This window comes from Podarcis pityusensis, assembly GCF_964106645.2.
Source record: "Podarcis pityusensis genome assembly, chromosome: Z".
Taxonomy (NCBI): domain Eukaryota; kingdom Metazoa; phylum Chordata; class Lepidosauria; order Squamata; family Lacertidae; genus Podarcis; species Podarcis pityusensis.
Window position 1 is genome coordinate 45,589,949 of NC_138044.1, and position 21,340 is coordinate 45,611,288.

The 21,340-nt window shown below is 45.9% G+C and overlaps 1 protein-coding gene across 9 annotated transcripts in view; it reads left to right on the plus strand.

Annotated features, from left to right (window-relative positions):
* The window catches only part of ATP11C (ATPase phospholipid transporting 11C (ATP11C blood group)), a 100,585-nt gene that overhangs the window by 67,127 nt on the left and 12,118 nt on the right, over window positions 1-21,340 (plus strand). For 7 of the 9 annotated variants that reach the window (XR_013981475.1, XM_080990053.1, XM_080990058.1 and 4 more), the window contains exons 20-28: window positions 184-358; window positions 995-1,097; window positions 1,306-1,451; window positions 2,646-2,705; window positions 4,192-4,319; window positions 7,979-8,114; window positions 10,761-10,826; window positions 11,041-11,144; window positions 14,260-14,413. Coding sequence is in view for 8 of the 9 variants with exons in the window: in XM_080990053.1 (XP_080846179.1) it covers window positions 184-358; window positions 995-1,097; window positions 1,306-1,451; window positions 2,646-2,705; window positions 4,192-4,319; window positions 7,979-8,114; window positions 10,761-10,826; window positions 11,041-11,144; window positions 14,260-14,413 (1,072 nt within the window). In the remaining variant the exon portion in view is untranslated. Of the gene's footprint in view, window positions 1-183; window positions 359-994; window positions 1,098-1,305; window positions 1,452-2,645; window positions 2,706-4,191; window positions 4,320-7,978; window positions 8,115-10,760; window positions 10,827-11,040; window positions 11,145-14,259; window positions 14,414-20,460; window positions 20,550-21,340 lie in introns of all 9 variants that reach the window. The other 2 variants (XM_080990055.1, XM_080990056.1) reach the window with 1 other exon arrangement.

Below are 21,340 nucleotides of genomic sequence, written 5' to 3' on the forward strand. Positions count from 1 at the left end.
GATAATGTAACCAAATGCACACAGCTTCCTGTTTCAGCTGCTGTTGATTTTGGCTTTCTGATTATTTAGCTGTCTGTCTTGTGGTGCCTTGTGCCAAAGCAGCCGCTGCCCTTATCTTCTTCCAGGATCTATGTCAGGAGAGGTGTATATAATTATTGCAAGGCTTGTTGTCTTCTGTTTTAGAAGCTGGACACTAAGTCACGAGTATGGACTGGTTATCGACGGTGCCACCCTGGCCCTGATACTGAACCCTTCCCAAGATTCACGTTCCAGCCACTACAAAAGCATCTTCCTCCAGATCTGCCTGAAGTGTACAGCAGTCTTATGTTGTCGAATGGCTCCCTTGCAGAAAGCGCAGGTGTGTGTGTGAGATGCAGGGCCTTTGACCAACAAGAGAACCACTGCATTTTAACTGCTATGTTTACACACCTCTTTACCCCGGCCTTTGGCACTGAGAGGAGTGTTGTGTTTTAGGACCCACCTGTTTGCAGTTTTTTAAAAACTGCTTTCACTACTGAATTTCAGATTGCTGAAATGCATCTCTGACTTGCTGTTGAAGGGCATGATATGACATTCTGTCTTGCTCTTGTTATTTATTGATTGCAAGCCGCTTTGGGATTCATTTGAATGAAAAGTGGCATCTAATAAACCAAATCAAAAGGTGATAAAGGTGAAGACAACGACGGGCAGGTAATAAATATTAACAGTAAAAGGGTTGTATGTTTGACGACGATTGATAATAAATTACCTCACCTGGATAACAAACAGGAGTTGTGGAAGTAAATTCTCACCAGGCAACTGACTTGTAGCGCAGCAGGACCTTTTTTTTTTTGGGTTGTGGCATCTTTTCCTGTTGGGTCTCAAGTCCAAATCCATCCCCTCCCTTTTGCACTACACTAAATGTAATGCTCGTGAGCAACACAAGAGAGGTTCATGGACTTTACTCCTTTTTCCTTCTCGGTCTGCCTTCATTGCTTCTCTTTTGCCCATTTAGATTGTCCGGATGGTTAAGTGTTCGAAGGGCAGCCCAATAACCCTGGCGGTGGGAGATGGGGCCAACGACGTCAGCATGATCTTGGAAGCTCATGTGGGCATAGGTGAGGCATATCTTGAAGTGCATAGCATTGGGCAACTATTTGGAGTATTCTTGTCTTGCAGGGTGAGTGGGGGAGAAATCTAAGAGTGTGGGGAGCATGATAGAAGTGTACGTATGGCAGGGGGGGAGGAAGAGCAACTGGGGTTTTTATACAGGACATATTGGCTAGGGATCTCCTCACCCACCAATTCTTCCATCTCTGCTTCCAGGTATCAAAGGTAAAGAGGGCCGCCAAGCAGCCCGGAACAGTGACTACGCCATCCCAAAGTTTAAAGACTTGAAAAAATTGCTGTTGGCTCATGGGCATTTGTACTACGTGAGAATCTCACACCTTGTACAGTATTTCTTCTACAAGGTAATGGGATTCATCTGCTTGGAGGGCGCATTTAGTCACTTCCCAATCATTGGTTAATCCCAAGATGAACTGCTGGTGGGCTTCAGGGAAGGTGGAAATTCCGAAGCCCTGATCCTAGATGAGTGGCCTACGGCACCCATCCTGGCTTACAGATATGTCGGTTCTTCCTGGCCTCTTCTGTCCTTCAGCCACTCCTGGCTTTGCAGTCCCATAGCTGAGCGATGGAGCAAGTGTTTCGCACACTGGAAGCCCACAATTCAATCCCCGACACCCCCCCCCCCCAGTTTAAACTATGAGCTAGCAGGTGATGAGAAAGGTCTCTGCTTGAGACCATTGAGAGCTACTGCTACCCAAAGTGGACAGTATTGGGCTAGGCTTGCAAACAGTTTGACCTGGTAGAAGACTGCTTCCTATGTCCTGTCTTACCATGGTTGTTGGTGTGCATGCCGAGAGAGGAGGTGTGTGTTAGTGGGTTGGCAGTTGGCCAACAAAGACCTCTGTTTGTATTGCCATGGGTGGGTGCACAGGCTAGGGCCATCTCAATCACTGCACCATTGTGACAGAATTTCCTTCCAAGAGAGGCTGGCCATTTGGTCTTCCAGCGTACTGTAAATATATGACTCTTCTGTAGAGCATTCGTGGACAGGAAAATGGGCAGTAAGCATGCGATGCAGCGCACACACACCTCCCTGAAATAAATAAGGCTCTTCTGAATTTGTTGTTTTACGTTTGTGATTGTGATTTTTAAATTTGTTTTATTGAGTTGTAGCCTTTAAAAGACTGCTGAGATCCAGGGGGTTGGACTACATAACCCTCAGGAACTATAGAAGACAAAACAGGTGGCACAAAAAAAGAAGCAGCTTTGTGATGCTGGGGGCAAGCTGCGCACTCTCAGTCTAACCTACATACAAGCCTGTCTCCCTCCCCACTCCAAGGATAAAATGGGATCACCCGCATATATGCCACCCTGTGCCTCCTGGGAGGGAGGGCAAAACACGTTGCTGCTCTTTTGAAGTGAGGATTTGGAGCAGAGCTTTGTCAGCAAATCTGAAAAGGGCAAGAATGGTTTTGTGAGGATAGCTGTTTCTAATGTAGTGGGTCCCCAGTGCTCTCTGCTGTATAAATTAAAATAAATTAATAACGTGCTTAGGTCACCCGAATAACATGGCTTTTGCTTTTCTGTTTCATTTTTAGAATCTTTGCTTCATTTTCCCACAATTTTTGTACCAGTTCTTCTGTGGCTTTTCACAACAGGTAGGTTGCTGCTATCGGTGATGACTTTGTGAGCCGAATCGCGACTCACAGTTTGGGCTGAAGTTCTAGGCCTGCTAATTTTTTATTATGGTGCTACCTCCTTTTCTGCGACCAGAATTCTCAGACTGCTTGTTTTTATCGAATTATATAAAGCTATTTTGTTCCTTTCAGTGCTTGCTAGAGAAAAATGCTCTTTCCTCCCACCTGTTCCATACGCACTGCCTAGACTTGCGCCCTGGAGGACCACTTAGGTGTTTCAGTTGCAGCAAAGACAGCACAGGAGGCACCTTTTACTCCAATTGGATTTCCAGATAGATGCAGATATATATGGTGAAGGGATGAGTGACCTTCCATCCTACGCTAGGGCAGGAGTTGGGATAAAGGTCCAGTGGAAAGATGGCTGGCTCCCTTGTGTGTCTTCTCTTGTTCTGCTCTGTAAACCAGTCAGCTTTGGACCACCCTCTACCATTCTTCCACTCCTGCTTTTATTTCTTAATGCACCCCTTGCAAAATGCAGAAACATAGGCACTTGGCAATCGAGCTAACGACCTTCGCCAGGAACACTCATGTGCTGGAGGTTTTTTAAAGAAAGGACTTCGCAAGGGGCAGGCGGGGAGTTCCATTGTGCAAAAAAGCCGTTGAAGCCATCTGGGTGTGCAGCTTTTTAAATTAATCAAAAGTGAAACTGTTTGGCAGCTGTCACCGTCATAGCAAGCAAGCGTCTGCAACTGCTGTCTAACTGTTTGGTTTCCTGCCCTTTGCACCTCAAGATGTTTTCCGTGGTACTCGAAACCCACTTCTAACCCCTGTTTGCGGAATTGCTGGCTCATCTCCAGAGGCTCACAAACTACCCGGTGTTCCTTGAAACCAGACTTTGGGATGTATTGAATGAGTACAATGTCCAGTTTCTTGAGTGTTCCATTCAAGCACTGGTTTTGCCGTAACCAATTCTGCTAATGAGCTGAACCCCCCTCGCTTTGAATGCAGCTGTTCTCCATAAGCCTGCTTCCTTTGACTCTCCTCTTTTCTCCCTCTTTGGCTTGTGGTTACTCTCCCCCCCCCCCCCCCGGCAACAGTTCAATTTTGTGTTTGGTGTAGAAGTTCAGAGTGAGGTTATGCTTGAGTTTACAGTTCTACGAAGTGCAGGATTTTTCTTTGCATCCCATGTTCCTTCTGGCTGAGTAGGACTCAGCCTTCTTCTTGAACCTGTAACATTGCATTACGACTGTGATCTCTTGCAAACCAGAAGTCCAGAATGGCATGTTGACAGCCTAAAGCGAGCAGGAAGTGTGCCCAAAAACTGCATAAAAGCTTTCCCCACCACGATCAAGTGCAGTTTGCTAAACCTGAGGTTCAGTTGCCTCTTGAAGCCGTAGGGGAGGCTGCTGCAGCAGGCAGCATCATGAGTATTTTGGAGAGGGCAGGAGCAAACAAGGCTGCTGCTTTCTCCTCCTGACTCCCCTTCTCCCTTCCTTGTCTTTTTAAGCCTCTCTATGATGCTGCTTACCTTACCATGTTCAACATCTGCTTTACATCTATGCCAATCGTGGCCTACAGTCTGCTGGAGCAACACGTCCCTATTGACACTCTGATGGCCTTTCCAAAACTATACCTGTAAGTAACCATCAGCGCTTTTTCTGTTTTATCTGCCTTTGGCTGCTGGTGACAGAAGTTGAGCTGGATTGTGGACAGGGATTCAGCACTCCCTTCCCTCTGCTTGTACCCTTAAGCAGCCAACTCCACTCCCAGGTGCAATGTTTTGATTTGCTTTTCTTTGTTTATGGCATTTATATCCCACTCTTTATCAGCAGTGACAGCAAGCCCTGCTGGAGTCAGCTGGGCTGCTGAGTCCCCCATGGGGAGAATTCCATAGTTCAGCCTCCCTCCCACTAAAGAAAGCAGGGCTTGACGTCAGTTCTGCTCAGCTTGGGTCTCTGCCTGCTGTGCAGCTTTGGCTCAAGCTGCACTATAAATGAAGAATTAGTTACCTGATATTATGGTCACCTCCAGTGATTGACAGGTGGGCAGAGTGCCCGTCAGGGGTCAGTGTCATGAGCTCCTCAGTTCTGCCGGGGTTGGGGTCAGGTTGGCAGATCCTGACATGAGCAGGAAGAAACTGGGGTGGTGGTGCTCATTTTGCGGGAGCATGGCCGGTGGGGAGGCTCTCCCCAATGTGCCTCAACTTCCACCCGCTTCAGAAAGGGGAAGCAAGGATGCTGGTTCCTCCCGAACAACCTCCAGGGGGAGAACAGAGAACCCCAGTGGAGCACTTGTTTTCAATTTGGGCATTCTTACAAAATCAGCAAGTCGCACCTTTGCAGCTTGGGACAGTTGCTTCCTTGCAGATCTTGCCTGATTCCTGAACTTCTGAATTGTGAAGATTTTTTTTTAGACCAGTTCTTGTGGGTCTTTTGACTACCCTGACTCAGGGTGCTTTCAGAAAGTTCTGACTGCAACGAGGATTGCGCCGTTACCAGGATTCCCAGTTCCAGCAATTAATACCTTCTGGTTCCCTTCAGTGGGCTGTTGCTTCTCAGTCTTCACCACTGACACAAACCAGGGGAGGATTGGTGCTACTGGAAGCTGGTCCCTGGAAAAGCCCCTGTCAGCGGCTGTCTCGCCACCTCTCCCCGAGCTGTACAGCAACAGATGCTTAGCCTCGCATCTGTGGAGTGCTCTGCTAACCTGCTCCAGCAAATGAAAATCTTCCTCTGGCCCTGGTCCAGCAAGCCAGCTGTTGTTATCAGTATTGGGTGCTTGATGCTGGTGTAAACATCCTTGCTTGCATCCAAAGGATTTGTGTATGTAGCAAAAGGCTGGGCGGGGGGTTGTTGGGGCCACGGAAGCAGAGCTGCTCCAGAATGGGACTAGCCACCCCTGCCCCACTTCTCCCTCTGCCAAGCGCCTCAGCATTCCCCTCTGCCACTATTTATAACTTGATAGGAGCTTATTGAGCTCCTGTGCTTGCCCGGCGATCGTAATTGCATGAGCAGAGTAAGGAAAACAAGCTAATTGCAAAAAATAAGATGGCCTTGCTTTGAATATTCATCAGCTGAAAATGTGTCCCTGAATACAAAGCAGTTTTGCAGGCTGCTGCCTTTTTCAGCTCTCCCATTTTCTGCTCTGCTACTTAGGCAGTTTATCACTGCTCTTTGGGCAGGCGGGATGGTCCAACAGCAGAATCCCAGGCGGGGCTTGCAGCAGTGGGCTCCCTATGCTTTCTCAGTGGGATAGTTAGCCCTGCCATCATTACGGTCTGTCCTGAAGCACATTGCCTTTCCTAAATCTTAGCGCAGCCTGGTTTGGCTTTGTCTGTGAAACGGCTTTGCCGTAGCAGGTGGGAGGGGCTTTAGCCCAGCCTGCTATTACAATCGGCCCTGCATTCTCAAAACAACATGAGAGGGAAGGTAGCTTCGCCTTTCTCTGCGTCATGCACGTTTCCAGAAGTAAAACATTCCTGATCATGTCCCTGTCAAAGCTAAGCACTTTTAAACCCCATTCTTTCAGAGGGAGGTACTTAACCACATGCCCAGTTCAGTAGGCCCAGAACATGCTTGACCTCATACCATACCATTCCAATTTCATATATCCCAAGGCCCATATCACCCTTCTCAGTAGTGGCGCCCTCCCTGTGGAACACCCTCCCTTCAGATGTCAAGGAGATAAAGAACTACACAACTTTTAGAAGACATCTGAAGGCAGCCATGTATCTGGAAATTTTTAATGCTTGATGTCTTACTGTGTTGCTGTGTTGCTTCATGTTACATTCTTTCAGGTTACGTCCCACGGCGACCCGAAAGTACTGGAAAGGGTTACTTCCGGGTTTCGCCACATGCGCAGAAGCGCAAAATGACGTCATGTGCAGAAGCAACGAATCGCAACCTGTGCATGCGCAGATGCACCGCTGCGGGTTGCGCTCTTTTCATGTTGTGAATGGGCCTCCAGAATGAAACCCGTTCACAACCAGAGGTACTACTGTATTTGGTCGGAGGCTGCCCAGAGTGACTGGGGCAACCCAGCCAGATGAGCGAGGTAGATATAAGACAACAACAACAACAACAACAACATATAATAAGATGAGCTGGAGTAGTTGTAGCAGAACAGCTGGAATTGGGAAGGAAACAGTATTTAAAGGAGGGAGTGAGGGGAGCTTGATCCCTACAAGAATTTTGTCTGCTATTTATTGTATAACAAAGAAATATGAAAGACGACTTGTGTTAGCTGATCTTTGCTATTGTAATAGCCATATTCGCATGCCACCTGCTGTGCAGCAAGAGGCCATGGCTCAGCAGTAGCTGTGTGCAGGTATGTGAAAGTTAAAAGACACCTCCAGTTAAAAGGAGACGATGGGAGAGACCTTTCCTCTGGTGACATCGTGGAGAGCAGTTGTCAGAGAAGACGAGGCGGCCATTGATGGTTGACTGCTGCCTGGGCCAAATCCTCCTGCTGTCCCACTGCATTCCTTGCATTCCCTTTTCAGTCTTTTCAAGAACTCCCTTTTGGAAAGAGAGCGTGTTTCAAGCCCAGCAGAGGGAGCCCATGTCTTACGTTCCTCATAGGAATGATAAGGACAGAGCATTAAAGCAGTTTTAGGTATCAGATCTGTGTTTTTCATTATTATTATTATTATTAAGCCACCAGAGCAATACAGGTAGGGTAGTTCAGACATTTTCCTCACTTCTTTTTGGAGCGTGTGGCTGGCTAAAAGATGATTCTGTCAGGCCAAACAAAAGAAGAGCAAGACCCAGACTGGGCAGAGAATAAGTACTGAAACGGAATGACAACCTGGGGAGAGAAGTGTCTGAACGTTATACAGTCACCTTGTTACCGTCTTTGCAAATTAACTCTTCTTGTTTCTTTTCATAACCTGCTAGTCTTATGCAGCTTTCTTTTCCACTTCTAACGCAGGAAGGGGATTTCATAGAATTCATAGATTTTATTTATTGTATTTTTTTTTATCCCATGTTCCCTCTACAGATCTCAAGGTTCTCCCCCTCCCCAAATAAAATGTATCTTTACAACAACCCTGTGAGGTTGGATTGGGCTTGAAGAATGTAACTATTCAGAAGTTCACCCAGTGAGGTTGCATGGTTGTGTAGGGATCGTGCTGCTGTTAATCTTCAAGGTCACCTTTTGATCTCCTGCCTGCTTTGTGGCCCTGCAGAACACCATCTGGCAACTGCGCGCGTGCACACACACACACACACACCCCTTCTTGCTTTTCGTGAACACAGTTTTAAAGCCTTTTCTTTCTGTTACATTTTCCTTGGCAGGAACGTTTCCGACAATGCCATGTTGCAGTTGAAACCTTTCTTATACTGGACCTTCCTGGGCCTTTTTGACGGCTGTGTGTTTTTCTTTGGGACTTACTTTTTTTTCATGAACTCTTCTATAGAGAACAACGGAAAGGTAAGAGGAACAAAGCCTTTTAAACCAAAAATCAGGCTGTGCCTGGAGTTGCTGAATGGTGCAACTCATTCCACGCACCCACGGGCTCATCAGATGTGTGTATCTAAAAGAGCATCTCAATGTCATGCAGGAAACCACTTTTGAAACTGTGTGATTGTGGCAGGAAATGTCTTTCTTTCTTTCTTTCTTTCTTTCCAAAAGAGCTTGTGAAACAGCATTCAGATCTACCCGGAATGAGAAAAAAACCAAACATCCCATTGGATATAAGCAGACTTCTGTGTGAAATTCAGCCCGCTCTTGGGATGCTAGCCTCATTCCATTAAGCATTTGTGCCAAAGTGTACGTGAGATGAGAGATCTTTGTAAACGGCTTTGCAGGGTTTTGTTTTGTTTGTTTTTTTACACTCAAGCAGTGTTTAAATTTTATGGAATGAATGAATGAATGACTACAGTTTTTAAATTGGCAGTTGAAATTGAGGAAGTTTTCAACCATTTTGATTTCAAAATGGCATCCAGTTGCATCCAAACATAGACAAAAAGCTTGTTCCTTAGTCTCAGGAACCAGTGTGTGGAATTTGTTGACAGTATCTTAAGAGGTTTCCAAATGCATACAGACATACAAACAACTTTCCAAACCGTATTGGAAGCACTGAATAGCTGGGAGGTGGGATTGAGGATTAGTACTGTGTTGTCCACAGGAGGGTTTTTTAACCTTTCTCCTTGTGTTGTTTTCTCAATTAATTTCCCCCACCCCATGAGTGGAGTGGGCAGTGTACTTGTTTTTTGTTTTGTTTTTTGTGTGTGTTTTTCTTCGTGCAAGTTAATAGAGAGAAATGGCATTGGGGGAGGGGGGAAGGATTACAAAACCTCTCCCCATGCGCCATGTCTTGATCTGAATGTTCACCTCCCCCAACCAACAGCTGCAATTGTCACTTCAAAAACCTGTGGGGAATCTTGCGTGTGCCTTTGTTTGCCCTCAGGTGACTGTGTAAATGTTAATTGCAAATTATGTATTTGACCATTGCAGTGATGCATCTCTTCTATCAAACCTGTTTATTTGTGGCCTCTGTGCAAGGGTTGTTATTACTGCCAGTGAATCAAAGCCTCTTTCAGATTTTGCAGTGTTCCATAAACTCCGTTGTACAGTGTTTTTTTGGAAGCAGCAGTGGTTTGGTAGTTTCCAAAAGGGAGATCCACGTAGATCTACTTTGCTACATCCTTGGTGTAGTGGTTAAGAGCAGTAGACTTATAATCTGGTGAACTGGGTTCGCTTCCCCGCTCCTCCACATGCAGCTGCTGGGTGACCTTGGGCCAGTCACACTTCTCTGAAGTCTCTCAGCCCCACTCACCTCACAGAGTGTTTGTTGTGGGGTAGGAAGGGAAAGGAGATTGTTAGGCGCTTTGAGACTCCTTACGGGGAGTGAAAGGCAGGATATCAAGTCCAAACTACTACTACTACTCCTCCTCCTCCTCCTCTTCTTCTTCTTCTTCTTCTTCTTCTTCTTCTTCTTCTTCTTCTTGCAAAGTTGCTTCTTGTTGACCATTTAATCACGTTCCCTGGCTTTCTGCACCTTGACTTTGTGCCTGTTTGTCATTAAATGCAAAAGAATTTAAAAACAAACAAACAAAAAAACACTTTTTACATGTCACTTTCTGTTTTAATGTATGCATTCAGATCTTGACAGAATTTGGTAAGCAAATTGTCCCATTTGTTGCCATTGTTCTGACTTTGAAACACAGCCTGTTGCTTTTTCTTCGGTGCGGGTAGAGCCGAAAAATAAGAAAGAAGGAGATGCGTGAAAAAGGAGGGATAGCAGTCCACACATAAAGGCTTGTCCATGTGGGTGTTGAACCAGGCTCCTGTTTAGCACTGAACCAGAGGTTCGGGAATTGGATCCTAGGGACGGGATTCAACTTAAGTTGTTGTGTGAGCAGAGTAAAGTCTGCTCACGCAGTGGGACCCCAACCCTCAGTGTGCCCTCTGCACCCCCTAAATCTGCTTTGGAGAGTGGTAGGGGAGCTCCACTTGGCACCATATTGAATTCCACACCCCATGAAGGCAGGGGTGATGCAGACTGCATCATCCCATGATCGAAAAACGCAGATCAGTTGTTGTTTTTTAATTTGCCCTCTCCTCGACTGAGTGCATGTTTGGGAACATTACTCAGAATCCTCTGCAGAGACTGTACCTTCCTTGCAGTGCCAGTTCTGTCGTACACTCGCAAAGCATTCTTTCATCCAGACCCCTTACCATCCAACATAAACCTTTGTGGAAAGGAATGCTAACCTTGCTTCCTCACACCTGCGGTTGTTTTGTTTTTTTAAAGCAGGAGACCACTATGGTTGCATTTTCTTTTCTTTTTTCCCTTTTTAAAAGAAGAACCATTGAGCAAATTGCAATAGATAGCCATAAATGTTACTTGTTTGATTTTGTTGTGCTCTGCAAGGTGTGTTTTTTTTTGTTTGTTTTTTTGTTTGTTTTTTTCTTTTTGGTTAGGGGGAAATGTTCTATTGATTATTGCAGTATCTTGCTCCTGTGGGGTGGGGATGAATTATTCAGTTCATTGTAATCATTTATTTAATTTCTCGCCTGCCGTCTTTCAAAAATCTGGACCAGGCAAATATCTCAGCCAACTCTGTTTTTCAGATGTCTGGGAACTGGAGTTTTGGAACAATGATTTTTACTGTATTGGTGTTCACCGTCACTCTAAAGGTTAGTGCCCTCGTTTGAATTTTTTAAAAAGCCACCTCTCAATTTAGTTGTACAGGGGAGTTCCTGATACTGAGCTTGATGTATTGATGTTACTGGCAGTGATTTTCTTCCTATTGCTCCAACTGCTGTAGTAATTAATAACTATGCCCTACAACATATTGTATCTAAAGCTCCCCGTTCTCTTTTATCTCTTTCTCTTTTTCAAATACTCCAGCTGGCATTAGACACTCGGTTCTGGACGTGGGTGACCCACTTTGTCATTTGGGGTTCTTTGGTCTTCTATGTGTTTTTCTCATTCTTCTGGGGAGGAATCATTTGGTAAGCATTTTATTTTCAATTTATATTATTGTGCTACAGCGTAATCTGCACCGATTGCACCCCAGATTTAAGTGTACATATTTGGGGGAGGGGTGGCTGTTGGGTGTTTGTTTTTATTCTTATTATGTATTTTGTGGTTTTATATCTTGATTTTACTCTGTGAACCACCCTGAGACCCCCAGATATAGGGCGGTATATAAATTCAACTAATAATAATAATAATAATAATAATAATAATACCAAAAGTTTAGTGGGGGGGAAATTGGGTGAGAACAAATACCTTAATAAATATGAGGTGCCTCCTTTAACATAATGAGATTGATGGTGGAGGGGGGGGGTTATTCACTGCTACTAAAAATAGATTTTAAAACTTTCTAGGGACATGGGAACATAGGAAGTTGCCTTCTGCTAACCAAGGTCATTGGTCCATGTAGCTCAGCATTGTCAACAATGGCTAGCAGCGGCCTTCTCAGACAGGGGCCTCTCTTTTACACCCCACCTGGAAATGCCTCCTGGAACCTTCTGGATGCAAACCCGGTGCTCTCCTACCACTGAGCTATGACCCTTCCTCAGGACGAGGTAGTGGGAAGACCTATGCTCAGACTCTCACTTGGCCATGAAATTCGCTAGCTGACCTTGCTAGCGAATGAATCCACCTACAGCACAAGATTTCTGTGGGAATAAATTCTGTGTGTAGGGAGTGGCCCTGAGATCCAAAGGGAAGAGTCTGTGCCTTGGTGGTAGAGTACATGCTTTGCATGCAGAAGGCCTCAAATTCAACCCCTGGCATCTCCAGTTGAAAGGGTCAGATAACAGGTGCTGGGGAAAGACCCCTTCCTGAAATCTTGCATAGCTGTGGCTAAACAAGAGTGGACAGCACAGGTCTTGGTGAACCAGTGGCCCAACTCAGTGTAAGTTAGCTTCATAGGGATAGCTCAGCTGGTAGAGCACAAGACTCCAAATCTCAGGGTTGTAGGTTTGAGCTCCATGTTGGGCAAAAAGAGTCCTTCACAGCAGGGGGTTGGACTAGATGCCCCCTGTGACCCCTTCCAACTCTGGTCTGTGATTCTATGTGCACAGATGGGGCTGGAGTATAAAATGCATTACCGTATTTTTCCGTGTATAACACGCCCCCGTGTATAACATGACCTCTATTTTTTGGGACTCCAAATAAAGAAAATGGGGGGAGATTGCCCAGAATTGTTAAGCTTTTTTTGGGGGGGGGGCTGCCCAGAGTTGTGGTTTGGGCAGGGATTGCCAAAAATCACTCACCCGCCTGACCGATGCTGAAAATCTCTCACGTCACCAAAGCCACCAATTGTCTTGCTGCCAGCAACCACCGATCGCCCGCCCAATTGCCGCAGCAGCTGCCAATCGACCGCAGGCATGGCCACAGCCACCAATCACCCACCCAATCACTGCTGACAGTCTGCTTGCGACAGAAACCAATCGCCAGTCCCCCATATGCACTATGTACAAGTGAACCTCCCCAAACTTGAAAAAATAGGGGGAAAATATAGTCTAATACACAGAAAAATATGGTAATCCTATATTATTATAGGGGCCTCAGGTCTCCCAAGTGCCAATCCTTGCATACGCATGCATAGTTTTTTAAAGACTCACCTGTCTACTTACAATCCCAGACCACTAAAATAACAGTAGAATGACAGGCCTCGTTAGAATCACAAATATTGGCACCAGAGCCTACAAACAGCCACTGGAACTTAAGACACCGAAAACAAACTAGCAAAAGATTTGTGTGGCCAAAATGGCATGATCCATGTTCAATGAAGGGGCTACTGACAGATTTGAGAGAACAAGATTGGGGGGGTGGGTTGCAATGGCTCAGTGAAGGCCCAATGGGCACTGGGAATACTGAGTGACTGTTTAGGAGGGGCATGGAAAACCAGGTGGGTAGGAGGGAGACTGTAATGGAATAGCCTGGGAGAGGGCATGGCCGGCTGGCATCATGAACTGGAGAACTCCATGCTACTTTCTGTTGCTTGTAATAAGTTTTCACATTCATATTACAGTGGTTACATACACTTCAGGTTACATATGCTTCAGGTTACAGACTCCGCTAGCGCAGAAATAGTACCTCGGGTTAAGAACTTTGATTCAGGATGAGAACAGAAATCGTGCTCCGGCGGTGCGGCAGCAGCGGGAGGCCCCATTAGCTAAAGTGGTACCTCAGGTTAAGAACAGTTTCAGGTTAAGAACGGACCTCCGGAACGAATTACCGTATTTTTCGCACCATAGGGCGCACCCAGTTTTTAGGGGGGGAAATCAAGAAGAGAAAAAAATTCCCCCCAGCCCCAAAGAGCAGCGTACAGGCTGCGCACAACCTCTCCCTGCCGGCACAAGCCAAGGCAGCGAGCAGGATGGATCCCGCTTGCTGTTTTGGCTTCCCCTTTAGCCCCGTGCAGCCTCTCCTTGCCGGGAGACGCTGCACAGGGCTTTCCTGGCTTTACTGGGAGGTGGGGGGATTCCCTCACCTCTCCCAAAAGCCCGCAGAAGCTGCGCAACCCCTTTAAAGAGATTGCGGCTTCTCCTGGCTTTTCTGGGAGGTGGGGGAATTCCCCCACCTCCCGCAAAACCGGCAGAAGCCGTGCGCACTTTAAAAGGGCTGCACGGCTTCTGGCTTTCCTGGGAGGTGGGGGGATTCCCTCACCTCTCGCAAAAGCCCGCAGAAGCCGCACAACCCCTTTAAAGAGATCGCGGCTTCTCCTGGCTTTCCTGGGAGGTGGGAGAAGGGACTGATGCGGCCAGTCAGTCCCTTCTCCCTCCTGTGGAAAAGCCCGCAAGAGCGCACGGAGCTTGGGGGCTTTTCCCGCCTGCCTCCCCCCTGCATTCGCTCCATAGGACGTACGCACATTTTCCCTTGCTTTTTAGGAGGGAAAAAGTGCGTCCTATGGTGCGAAAAATACGGTAAGTACTTAACCTGTGGTACCACTATATAGTTGATTTATATATCATAAATCTTGATGCTTTGGGATAAGTAAAAGAATGAGGCAAGCCTGTTTGGTTGAGGGGTGGGTTTTATTTTTGTTTTGTTTTTTTAAATAAATCTAATGTGTGCCTTTCTTTCTCCCTCCTTCTTTGTTGTTCCGGCCAGGCCTTTCTTGAAGCAACAAAGAATGTATCATGTCTTTGCCCAGCTGCTGACTTCCGTCTCAGTCTGGTTGGCAATATTTTGCCTGATCTTACTTGCCCTTCTCCCCGAGATCCTTGTCCAACTCTTTAAAAGCATGAAGAGAAAACGCCACCAGGTAAGGAGCGAACGGAAGAAGCCTGACACTTCTGAACCCGAAGAGTGGATCCCCCTCTTCTAAGCAATCTCTTTGGCAGGCAGGCTGTTTGGAACATTTGGAAAGCTCTGCCCAGATTATCTAGCAGTGCCTCGTAGACAGCCAATGGCTCTTTGTCGAGATCAGCAAAGAGGATATCTCTGGGATATGGAAGGGCAGCTGGCAGTGTATAGCAGACAACAGCTTCATCCATCTAGCCTGTCTAGACCTGAACTCATAGAGGCTGGACCAAGACGAGAGAGAACACAAGCAGGGTTTTCCAGAAAGAACTTTCCCCCCAAACTCCAAATCAGACCCAGACTCCATATTTTGAGGTTTTCAGCTGGACCTTTGCTTAGGGCTTCCTGCATCTCTTTCAGCAGTTGTGGAAGGTGGTGTTTTGTTTTTGTTTTTTAAGAGTTGAGGAGATGTCCAATTTCTTTATGTCCCTTTATGTCTGATGAGGGCTGAATTGCGTACCTGTGTGAATCTGATACTGCAAGGAGCCATTTGTGCTGGAACCATAAATCCCGTAGCATACCTGTTAGGACCAGCAGGAAGGGAGCTTGGTTTTCCTCTGTGATGCTTAACAAGCACTAAACCCCAGCCGTCTAAGTCCCTCACTTGGGCTAGTTGAATAGTACTTAGTTCTCAGTTTTTCAAAAACACTGCTAAGTGTCTGCTGCTCAGAAGCTGCGGCTTTGACCCACTCACCCCCAGCAGACACCATCCATGACAGACTGGGCCTGCCAGCTGAATCATCCTTTGTGTCAGTGAGCCTTGGCAACAGTCGCCTGCTGCAAATGTACCTCCCTGGAAATCCTAGCCATGGGTGAGGAAGTGTGTGATCTGTGAGCTCATAAGCTCCGTACTTCCCCCTTGAGCATAAGTAGCCCCTCCCTGCCTTTCTAGCCTTAAACCTGGATTAATGCTGGTCAACCAGCTTGGGAGGGAATCCTGGATAATGCTAAGCACTGTAAGTGCCAGTGCAGATGGTAAACTGGGATTGCAGCTGGGCAGGGAACAGGTAGCCTATTTCTTAGTTGAGAGACCAGCAGTATTACATCAGCATCAGAACTCCCATATAATATTTGTTTCATATGGTTCTAGCCCATAAACCATTTCATGAATTGCACGTCTCCCTTTTCTTACTTTTCTTTTAAAAAAATGCTGGAGTTGGCATTGTTTTAACAAGGATTTGGTGAGTTCTAAGTGATGCCTTCAGAAATATTTTCCGTTGTTTTTTTTTTATACAGCGTGTTGAAAAATGTTGCCGTGTGCATTATGTTAGATTGTACTTTCATGCGGTTTTACAGTAAACTTTATACACAATTAACATGTCAAAGAGTTGTCTTTGCTAAAGTATAAAAAAGGCACAACAGCATTATTATTAAAGTACCGCAAAATAAATTGTGGAGGCTGTAGACGCTTTTAATGGGCAGCTGTCAGTCGAAGGAGTACTATGCAAGGTAGCTTTGCCAGCAGAGGGTAGTGGCTAAAACTGAACAAAGGTTTCCAGTTCAGACTGCAATTTCACAGGACAGCCTTCGGGTCAGCTCCCCACCCGTATGTTTTTGGGGTGATTGGTAAACACATCAGTGTGATGTGAGGTGCTTTGAACACTCCACAGTATGTTTTTGTTGTTGTTCTTGCCCTTGACACATTTGAATCCACTAATCCTGCTGTGTTTTCTAACTGGCAGATGGTGGGAGCGCCAACATTTCCCTCTTTCAAGTTACATTAACAGCATGTTTAGGGGCAAACAGTAGGCAGGTCCCCTGACAATTTCCTAAAATGGTTTAAAAGGGAAAGTGGGGAAATTGCATCAGGGTTCCAAGTCTATGTGGAAAGTGGGCAACCTTTCCACATAGTTGCCTCTCCAGGCAGAGGGTTTTTTGTGGGGGACACAGGGCATTGTGTCCTTCTTGGCTGTTCTCCAGTGGCATGCTCCAGCACTGCTAGTTCCTGCTTCAAACCACACTATCCAGCCCATGGAAGGAGGCAGGACCAGGCAAGAGCACTGCACCAGAAGTGGTGGGGTTGATGAGCAGGCAAGTTGCAAACCCTGTAAGGATGAATGGCCAAATAGGACTGCAAAGTTGTTGCACAGCAACATCCCTGCACCCTGTAGAGCTGGGGTGGGGACCTGTGACCCTCCAGATATTCCTGACTCCCACCAGCCCTGGCTAAATTGGGAGGAATAGATTGTTTAGTGATTTTGGAGGTCAGATTAAAAACTTTCCCCCCAAAGGCATGGATATAATACAGTCATATCTTGGTTCTCGAACGCCCTGCGATTCGAACGTTTTGGCTTCCAAACACCATAAACTCGGAAGTGAATGTTCCGGTTTGCAAACTTTTTTGGAAGCTGAATGTCCGATGCAGGACATTCCAACCAAGGCACAGGAAGTTGTGCCTTGGTTTTTGAACGTTTTCAGAAGTCAAACGGACTTCCGGAATGGATTCCATTTGAGAACCAAGGTACGACTGCAATCTGTTAAGGGCATCACAGCGTGTCCAGTTCACAAAAGAAAACCTGGTGATGATCAGACCTGCCCCCTTCATGAAAAAGGCAGAACACTGAAACACACACAAACAAAAAGCCAGGCATCACCCCATCTTGATCCACCAGCCCAAAGGAGGGGTTGTGGGAGTGGTTGGGTGCAGGGGTATCAAGGATGGATGCCAAAAACTCCAGAGAGATCAGTTCTAGTACTTTATTAAAAGAAAGGTGTAGATTTACAGCAAATCAGCCTGCCAGCCTTTACAGACATGGAACTGTCACCGCAGCAAGGAGATGGCTTGTCCGTGCCCAAGCAAACCTGCATATGTTCCTTTATACACAAAGTAGCATACGTCACTTTGGCCAGGACTTCCCATCACTTCACTTGACCAGAAGAGGACATAGATGGCAAGCACCCAAATCTTACAGAGAGTTCCTGTTTCTGGGCTCAGAGCCCAGCCGAAGCCCACAGATAAGGATAACATCAAAGTCAGCCAATTAGCGTATATCAAAGCAAGTGAATATAAACATATATGAGCTCCTTGCTACAGCAACTACCAGTTAATTGTGGGGTTATCTTGACTACCAAGATGGCGTTTTTAGCAAAGCTTCTGGAGTGGTTCACCTTTGGTTCAGCACAACCCCAACTAGGGATGGGGAAGAAGTTCAGCTCAGTTTGGGTTTAAATGCGTACCTACCTATTTTGCACTTTCTGAAAGAATAACCAAAACTCCGTCACCCTTTGAAATTTGCATTTCTCTGCATTTTGCAATGCAGTTACCCAGTCAAGTAATGTATTTAAAAAATTCATAATGTAAATTGTGTGTGTGAAATGCTGTTTATTAAGGGCAATTGCTTTGCAAAATGTGTGTATTAGGTAAAATTGCAAGCATTTGTATATCAAATATACAAATACAAATTTGTATATTTGTATATATACAAGTGCAAGCACTTGTATATTGCAAGTGACACTGCAATATTGATGAATTTTCACGAAGAGAAGTGAGGAGAACTGAAAATATGACTGGGAGTATGCAAAACTCAGAGAAACTGCAATTGGCTTATTCATCCCTAAGCCCAACCAAACACCCTTTCCCCAAAATGAAAATATTCTTTGAAAAGAGAGGGAGAGAGGAGTGGGTGGGTGGGATAGCGGGTATTGGCAGACACCAAGAAGGATCCGTGGTGCCCCCGGGCACCAAGTTAGGGTTCCCAACATTAAACCGGGATGAACAAATAGCACAACTGGCTGTGTTGTGTGCTTGTGTTCTCTCTTGGTGTGGAGTCCAAGAGAGACAGACAGTTCACTTCCCTCTTAAAAGCTGTGTTCTAGTTCTTTTTATTACAGTCAGTGCCTTCAATTTATTTTTTATACAGAGCACAGTTGAGCAGGGAGAAGACTTGCAAAACTGCTCTGGGAAGAAAGGGGGTGTTCACAATGTTCCAGGTTCCAGCCAGTCAGTGCTGTGCACAGCCAACTTCTGCAAACCAAGATTTCCTGTGAACTTAATGAGATGATTGTTCATTGGAACAAAATTCAATGATGGTGCCTCCGGAAGCAGACTTCCTAAAATTGATGCAGCTGTATATAACCCTGTATGGAGTCTGAGGCACTTATGGAAGGAGAAAGGAGGTTTTTCAGTTCAAAGGACAAAATCCTTTTCTCATTTTACAGCTTGAATAAATATTATATGTGGCTGTTTTATTCAAGCTGTAAAATGAGAAAAGGATTTTGTCCTTTGATCCTTTATGCAGTCTGCCCAAGAGAAACTATTGGTTCTGGCAAATGAGAAGGTTTTCTTGTGAAAGATATATCAGGGGGGGAAAGAGACAACTGGTATCACAGTATAGTATTGTGTGACGTATTCAACTGCTTTGGTTGGCCAATCTAAAAAAACAAAGGTGTGTGAAAATGCAACCCAAGCGAGTGGGAACTGAGGTGGTAGAGCATTTTCCCTCTTGAAAGGCTAAAGCAAAGATACGAAATCTGTGGCCCTTCAGATGTTGGTGAGCTATAGTAGCTCTCATCATCCTTGACCAGCTGGCCATGTTGACTGCGTCTGACAGCAGTTGAATTCAGTAACACCTCAGCGTACCAGCTTCCTCTCCCCATGTTCTAGGAACATGGCAGAGTTTTACAAAAATTGGGAGAAGAGAGCAAGTGAAGTTTGATACACCTTCTCCTGCCCCCAGAAAAGAGACAGAGTCACCCAATGAAATCGAGTTGACAGTAGACAAAAGAATGTTCCTTCCTTTGTGGCAGCACCTTCCATATGAGAGGCGTAGCCAAAGTGGTAACCTCTAGGCCAGTACTTCTCAAACTTGGGTCTCTAGCTGTTTTTGGACTACAAATCCCATCATCTCTAGCTAGCTGGACCAGTAGTCAGGGATGATAACAGTTGTAGTCCAACAATAGCTGGGGCCCCCCAAGTGTGAGAAACGCTGTTCTAGGTGTTGCTAGGCTGTAGTTCCCATCACCGACCACCATGGCTGTGGTTGATGAGAGCTAGAGTCCATCATCTGGATGGTAATAGGTTACCTTATGGCAAAGTTTGCTAGCTATCCTGCATTTCTTTTTACAGTGAAACTCTTAAGGGTTAGACAAAATCTTGGAGGTGGAGAGGTCCTTTATTTTATTTTGAAAAATAATAATATTTTTTGTCATGTTTACATTCCACCTTTTTGTCTGTCATGGAACCCAACCAAGGCAGAGGATATATGGTTCCCTAGTGAACACCCATCCCGACACTGACATGTCCCAGATCCATCAGACGAGGCGATGATACCATGTGCCTTCGGACCATGCTCTGGTCAATGGCACCAAGAGTTAAATGCAGCCCCAAGGAAGTGCCCATATTCAGGTGCACGCATATATATATATATCTATATATCTATATATATAGCTATTTATATATATCACACACACACACACACACACACACACACACACACACACACACACCACCAATAATTGTATTAGCCCTGTACCCCTGTTCAGGAAACGGAAACAATCCAAAAGTATTCGGCTGGTCACCTTTGGAAACAAGATGCCTGGAAACGAGATGGGCGTTCTGCTGGGGCCAGCAGGGCTGACTCCTGAGAGTAAAAGATTACATACACAATTTTTAAAAATGCAATACAGATAAATGTTCCCTGCCCTCCCCTTTTTTTGCCTGCTCTGGATAAACTGATTTTTTAAAAGCCTCCCCTCCTCCCTCTGGCCTATTTCAGAACAAATCAGCTTCAGTCGCTGTGCTTTTGTTCCCCAAGTCTTCCTGTCTAAAAACTGCTGCTCTCTTGTCTCTAACTCTTCAGTGCTTCTCTATCTCAACATATTCTGTTCTCCCTGGTTGTTATTAACAGCGCCTTCCCCCGTGTTGAGGAGGTATTTGAGTGGAAAGTTCATTTGTAATTTCTCTCTCTCTTGCTCCCTCCCCCGCCTGTCCCCGCATTCCTTTCTGCCCCCACCTACCTCCCTGCCTCTTTGAAATCTCCTCCTTTTTTCTTTTGTGCCCTTCTGAACCAGGTAACGAGGCGCCTTCCTTCCTCCGGAACGTCTACTATCTTCGTGCTCTCTCAAACTTCCAGCAATCACAGCTTCTCTGAATGAATAAGGTGATCTTTCTTCTCTAATAATTGGAAGCCCTTGAGCCACTTAGCTGCTTTCCTTTCTCTCTACGCATATAACCTCCTTGATAATATGTGTGTGTGTGTGTCTTGCCTTTTCTTTTTGAAGATGCATCTCCTTGCATTTCTGCTTTTCCCTGTGCATTGCTTCCTCCTGTCGTTCCATCTCTCCCCTTCTCCAAAGGCATCCCAATCTTCCCCCTCCCCAATAGCCCAGCTGTCTTTGTGCCTGACAAGGCTCTGAAGCTGACTGCTTGGAGATTGCAGCTGCCAGCGTTGAGCAGCTTGTGTGGTTGAACCATCCATGGAAGAGCCAGTGGTGGTGTAATGGTTAGGGTATTAGACTCGCATTCAAATCCCCACTCCCGCCAGGAGCCAGTAACCAGTATCATCAACTTCATCATCCTTATCAATTTATTTCCACCCCAACGGTACTCAAGGCACTTTACACATAAAGTCACCACCTGTCAGCCTAGTAGTTGCTGACAATAGTAGTGACAATGTCAAGTTTGCAGGTTCGATCCCTGTGTGTGCCAGCTGCATATTCCTGCATTGCATGAAGTTGGACTAGATGATACCTCAAGGTCCCTTCCAACTCCACATTTCTACGATTTCACATTGCAGGGTTGGTGGGTTGAGGATAGCATGGAGATAACAGAGCCAAGTGCGTCACCTTGAGCTCCTTGGAGGAAATACAAAAACTAAAGCAAATACCACAGATAGGACCATTACCCCTGCCTGTCCAGTGTTTTCTCCTTCTCCCTGCCTCCACGCTCCCT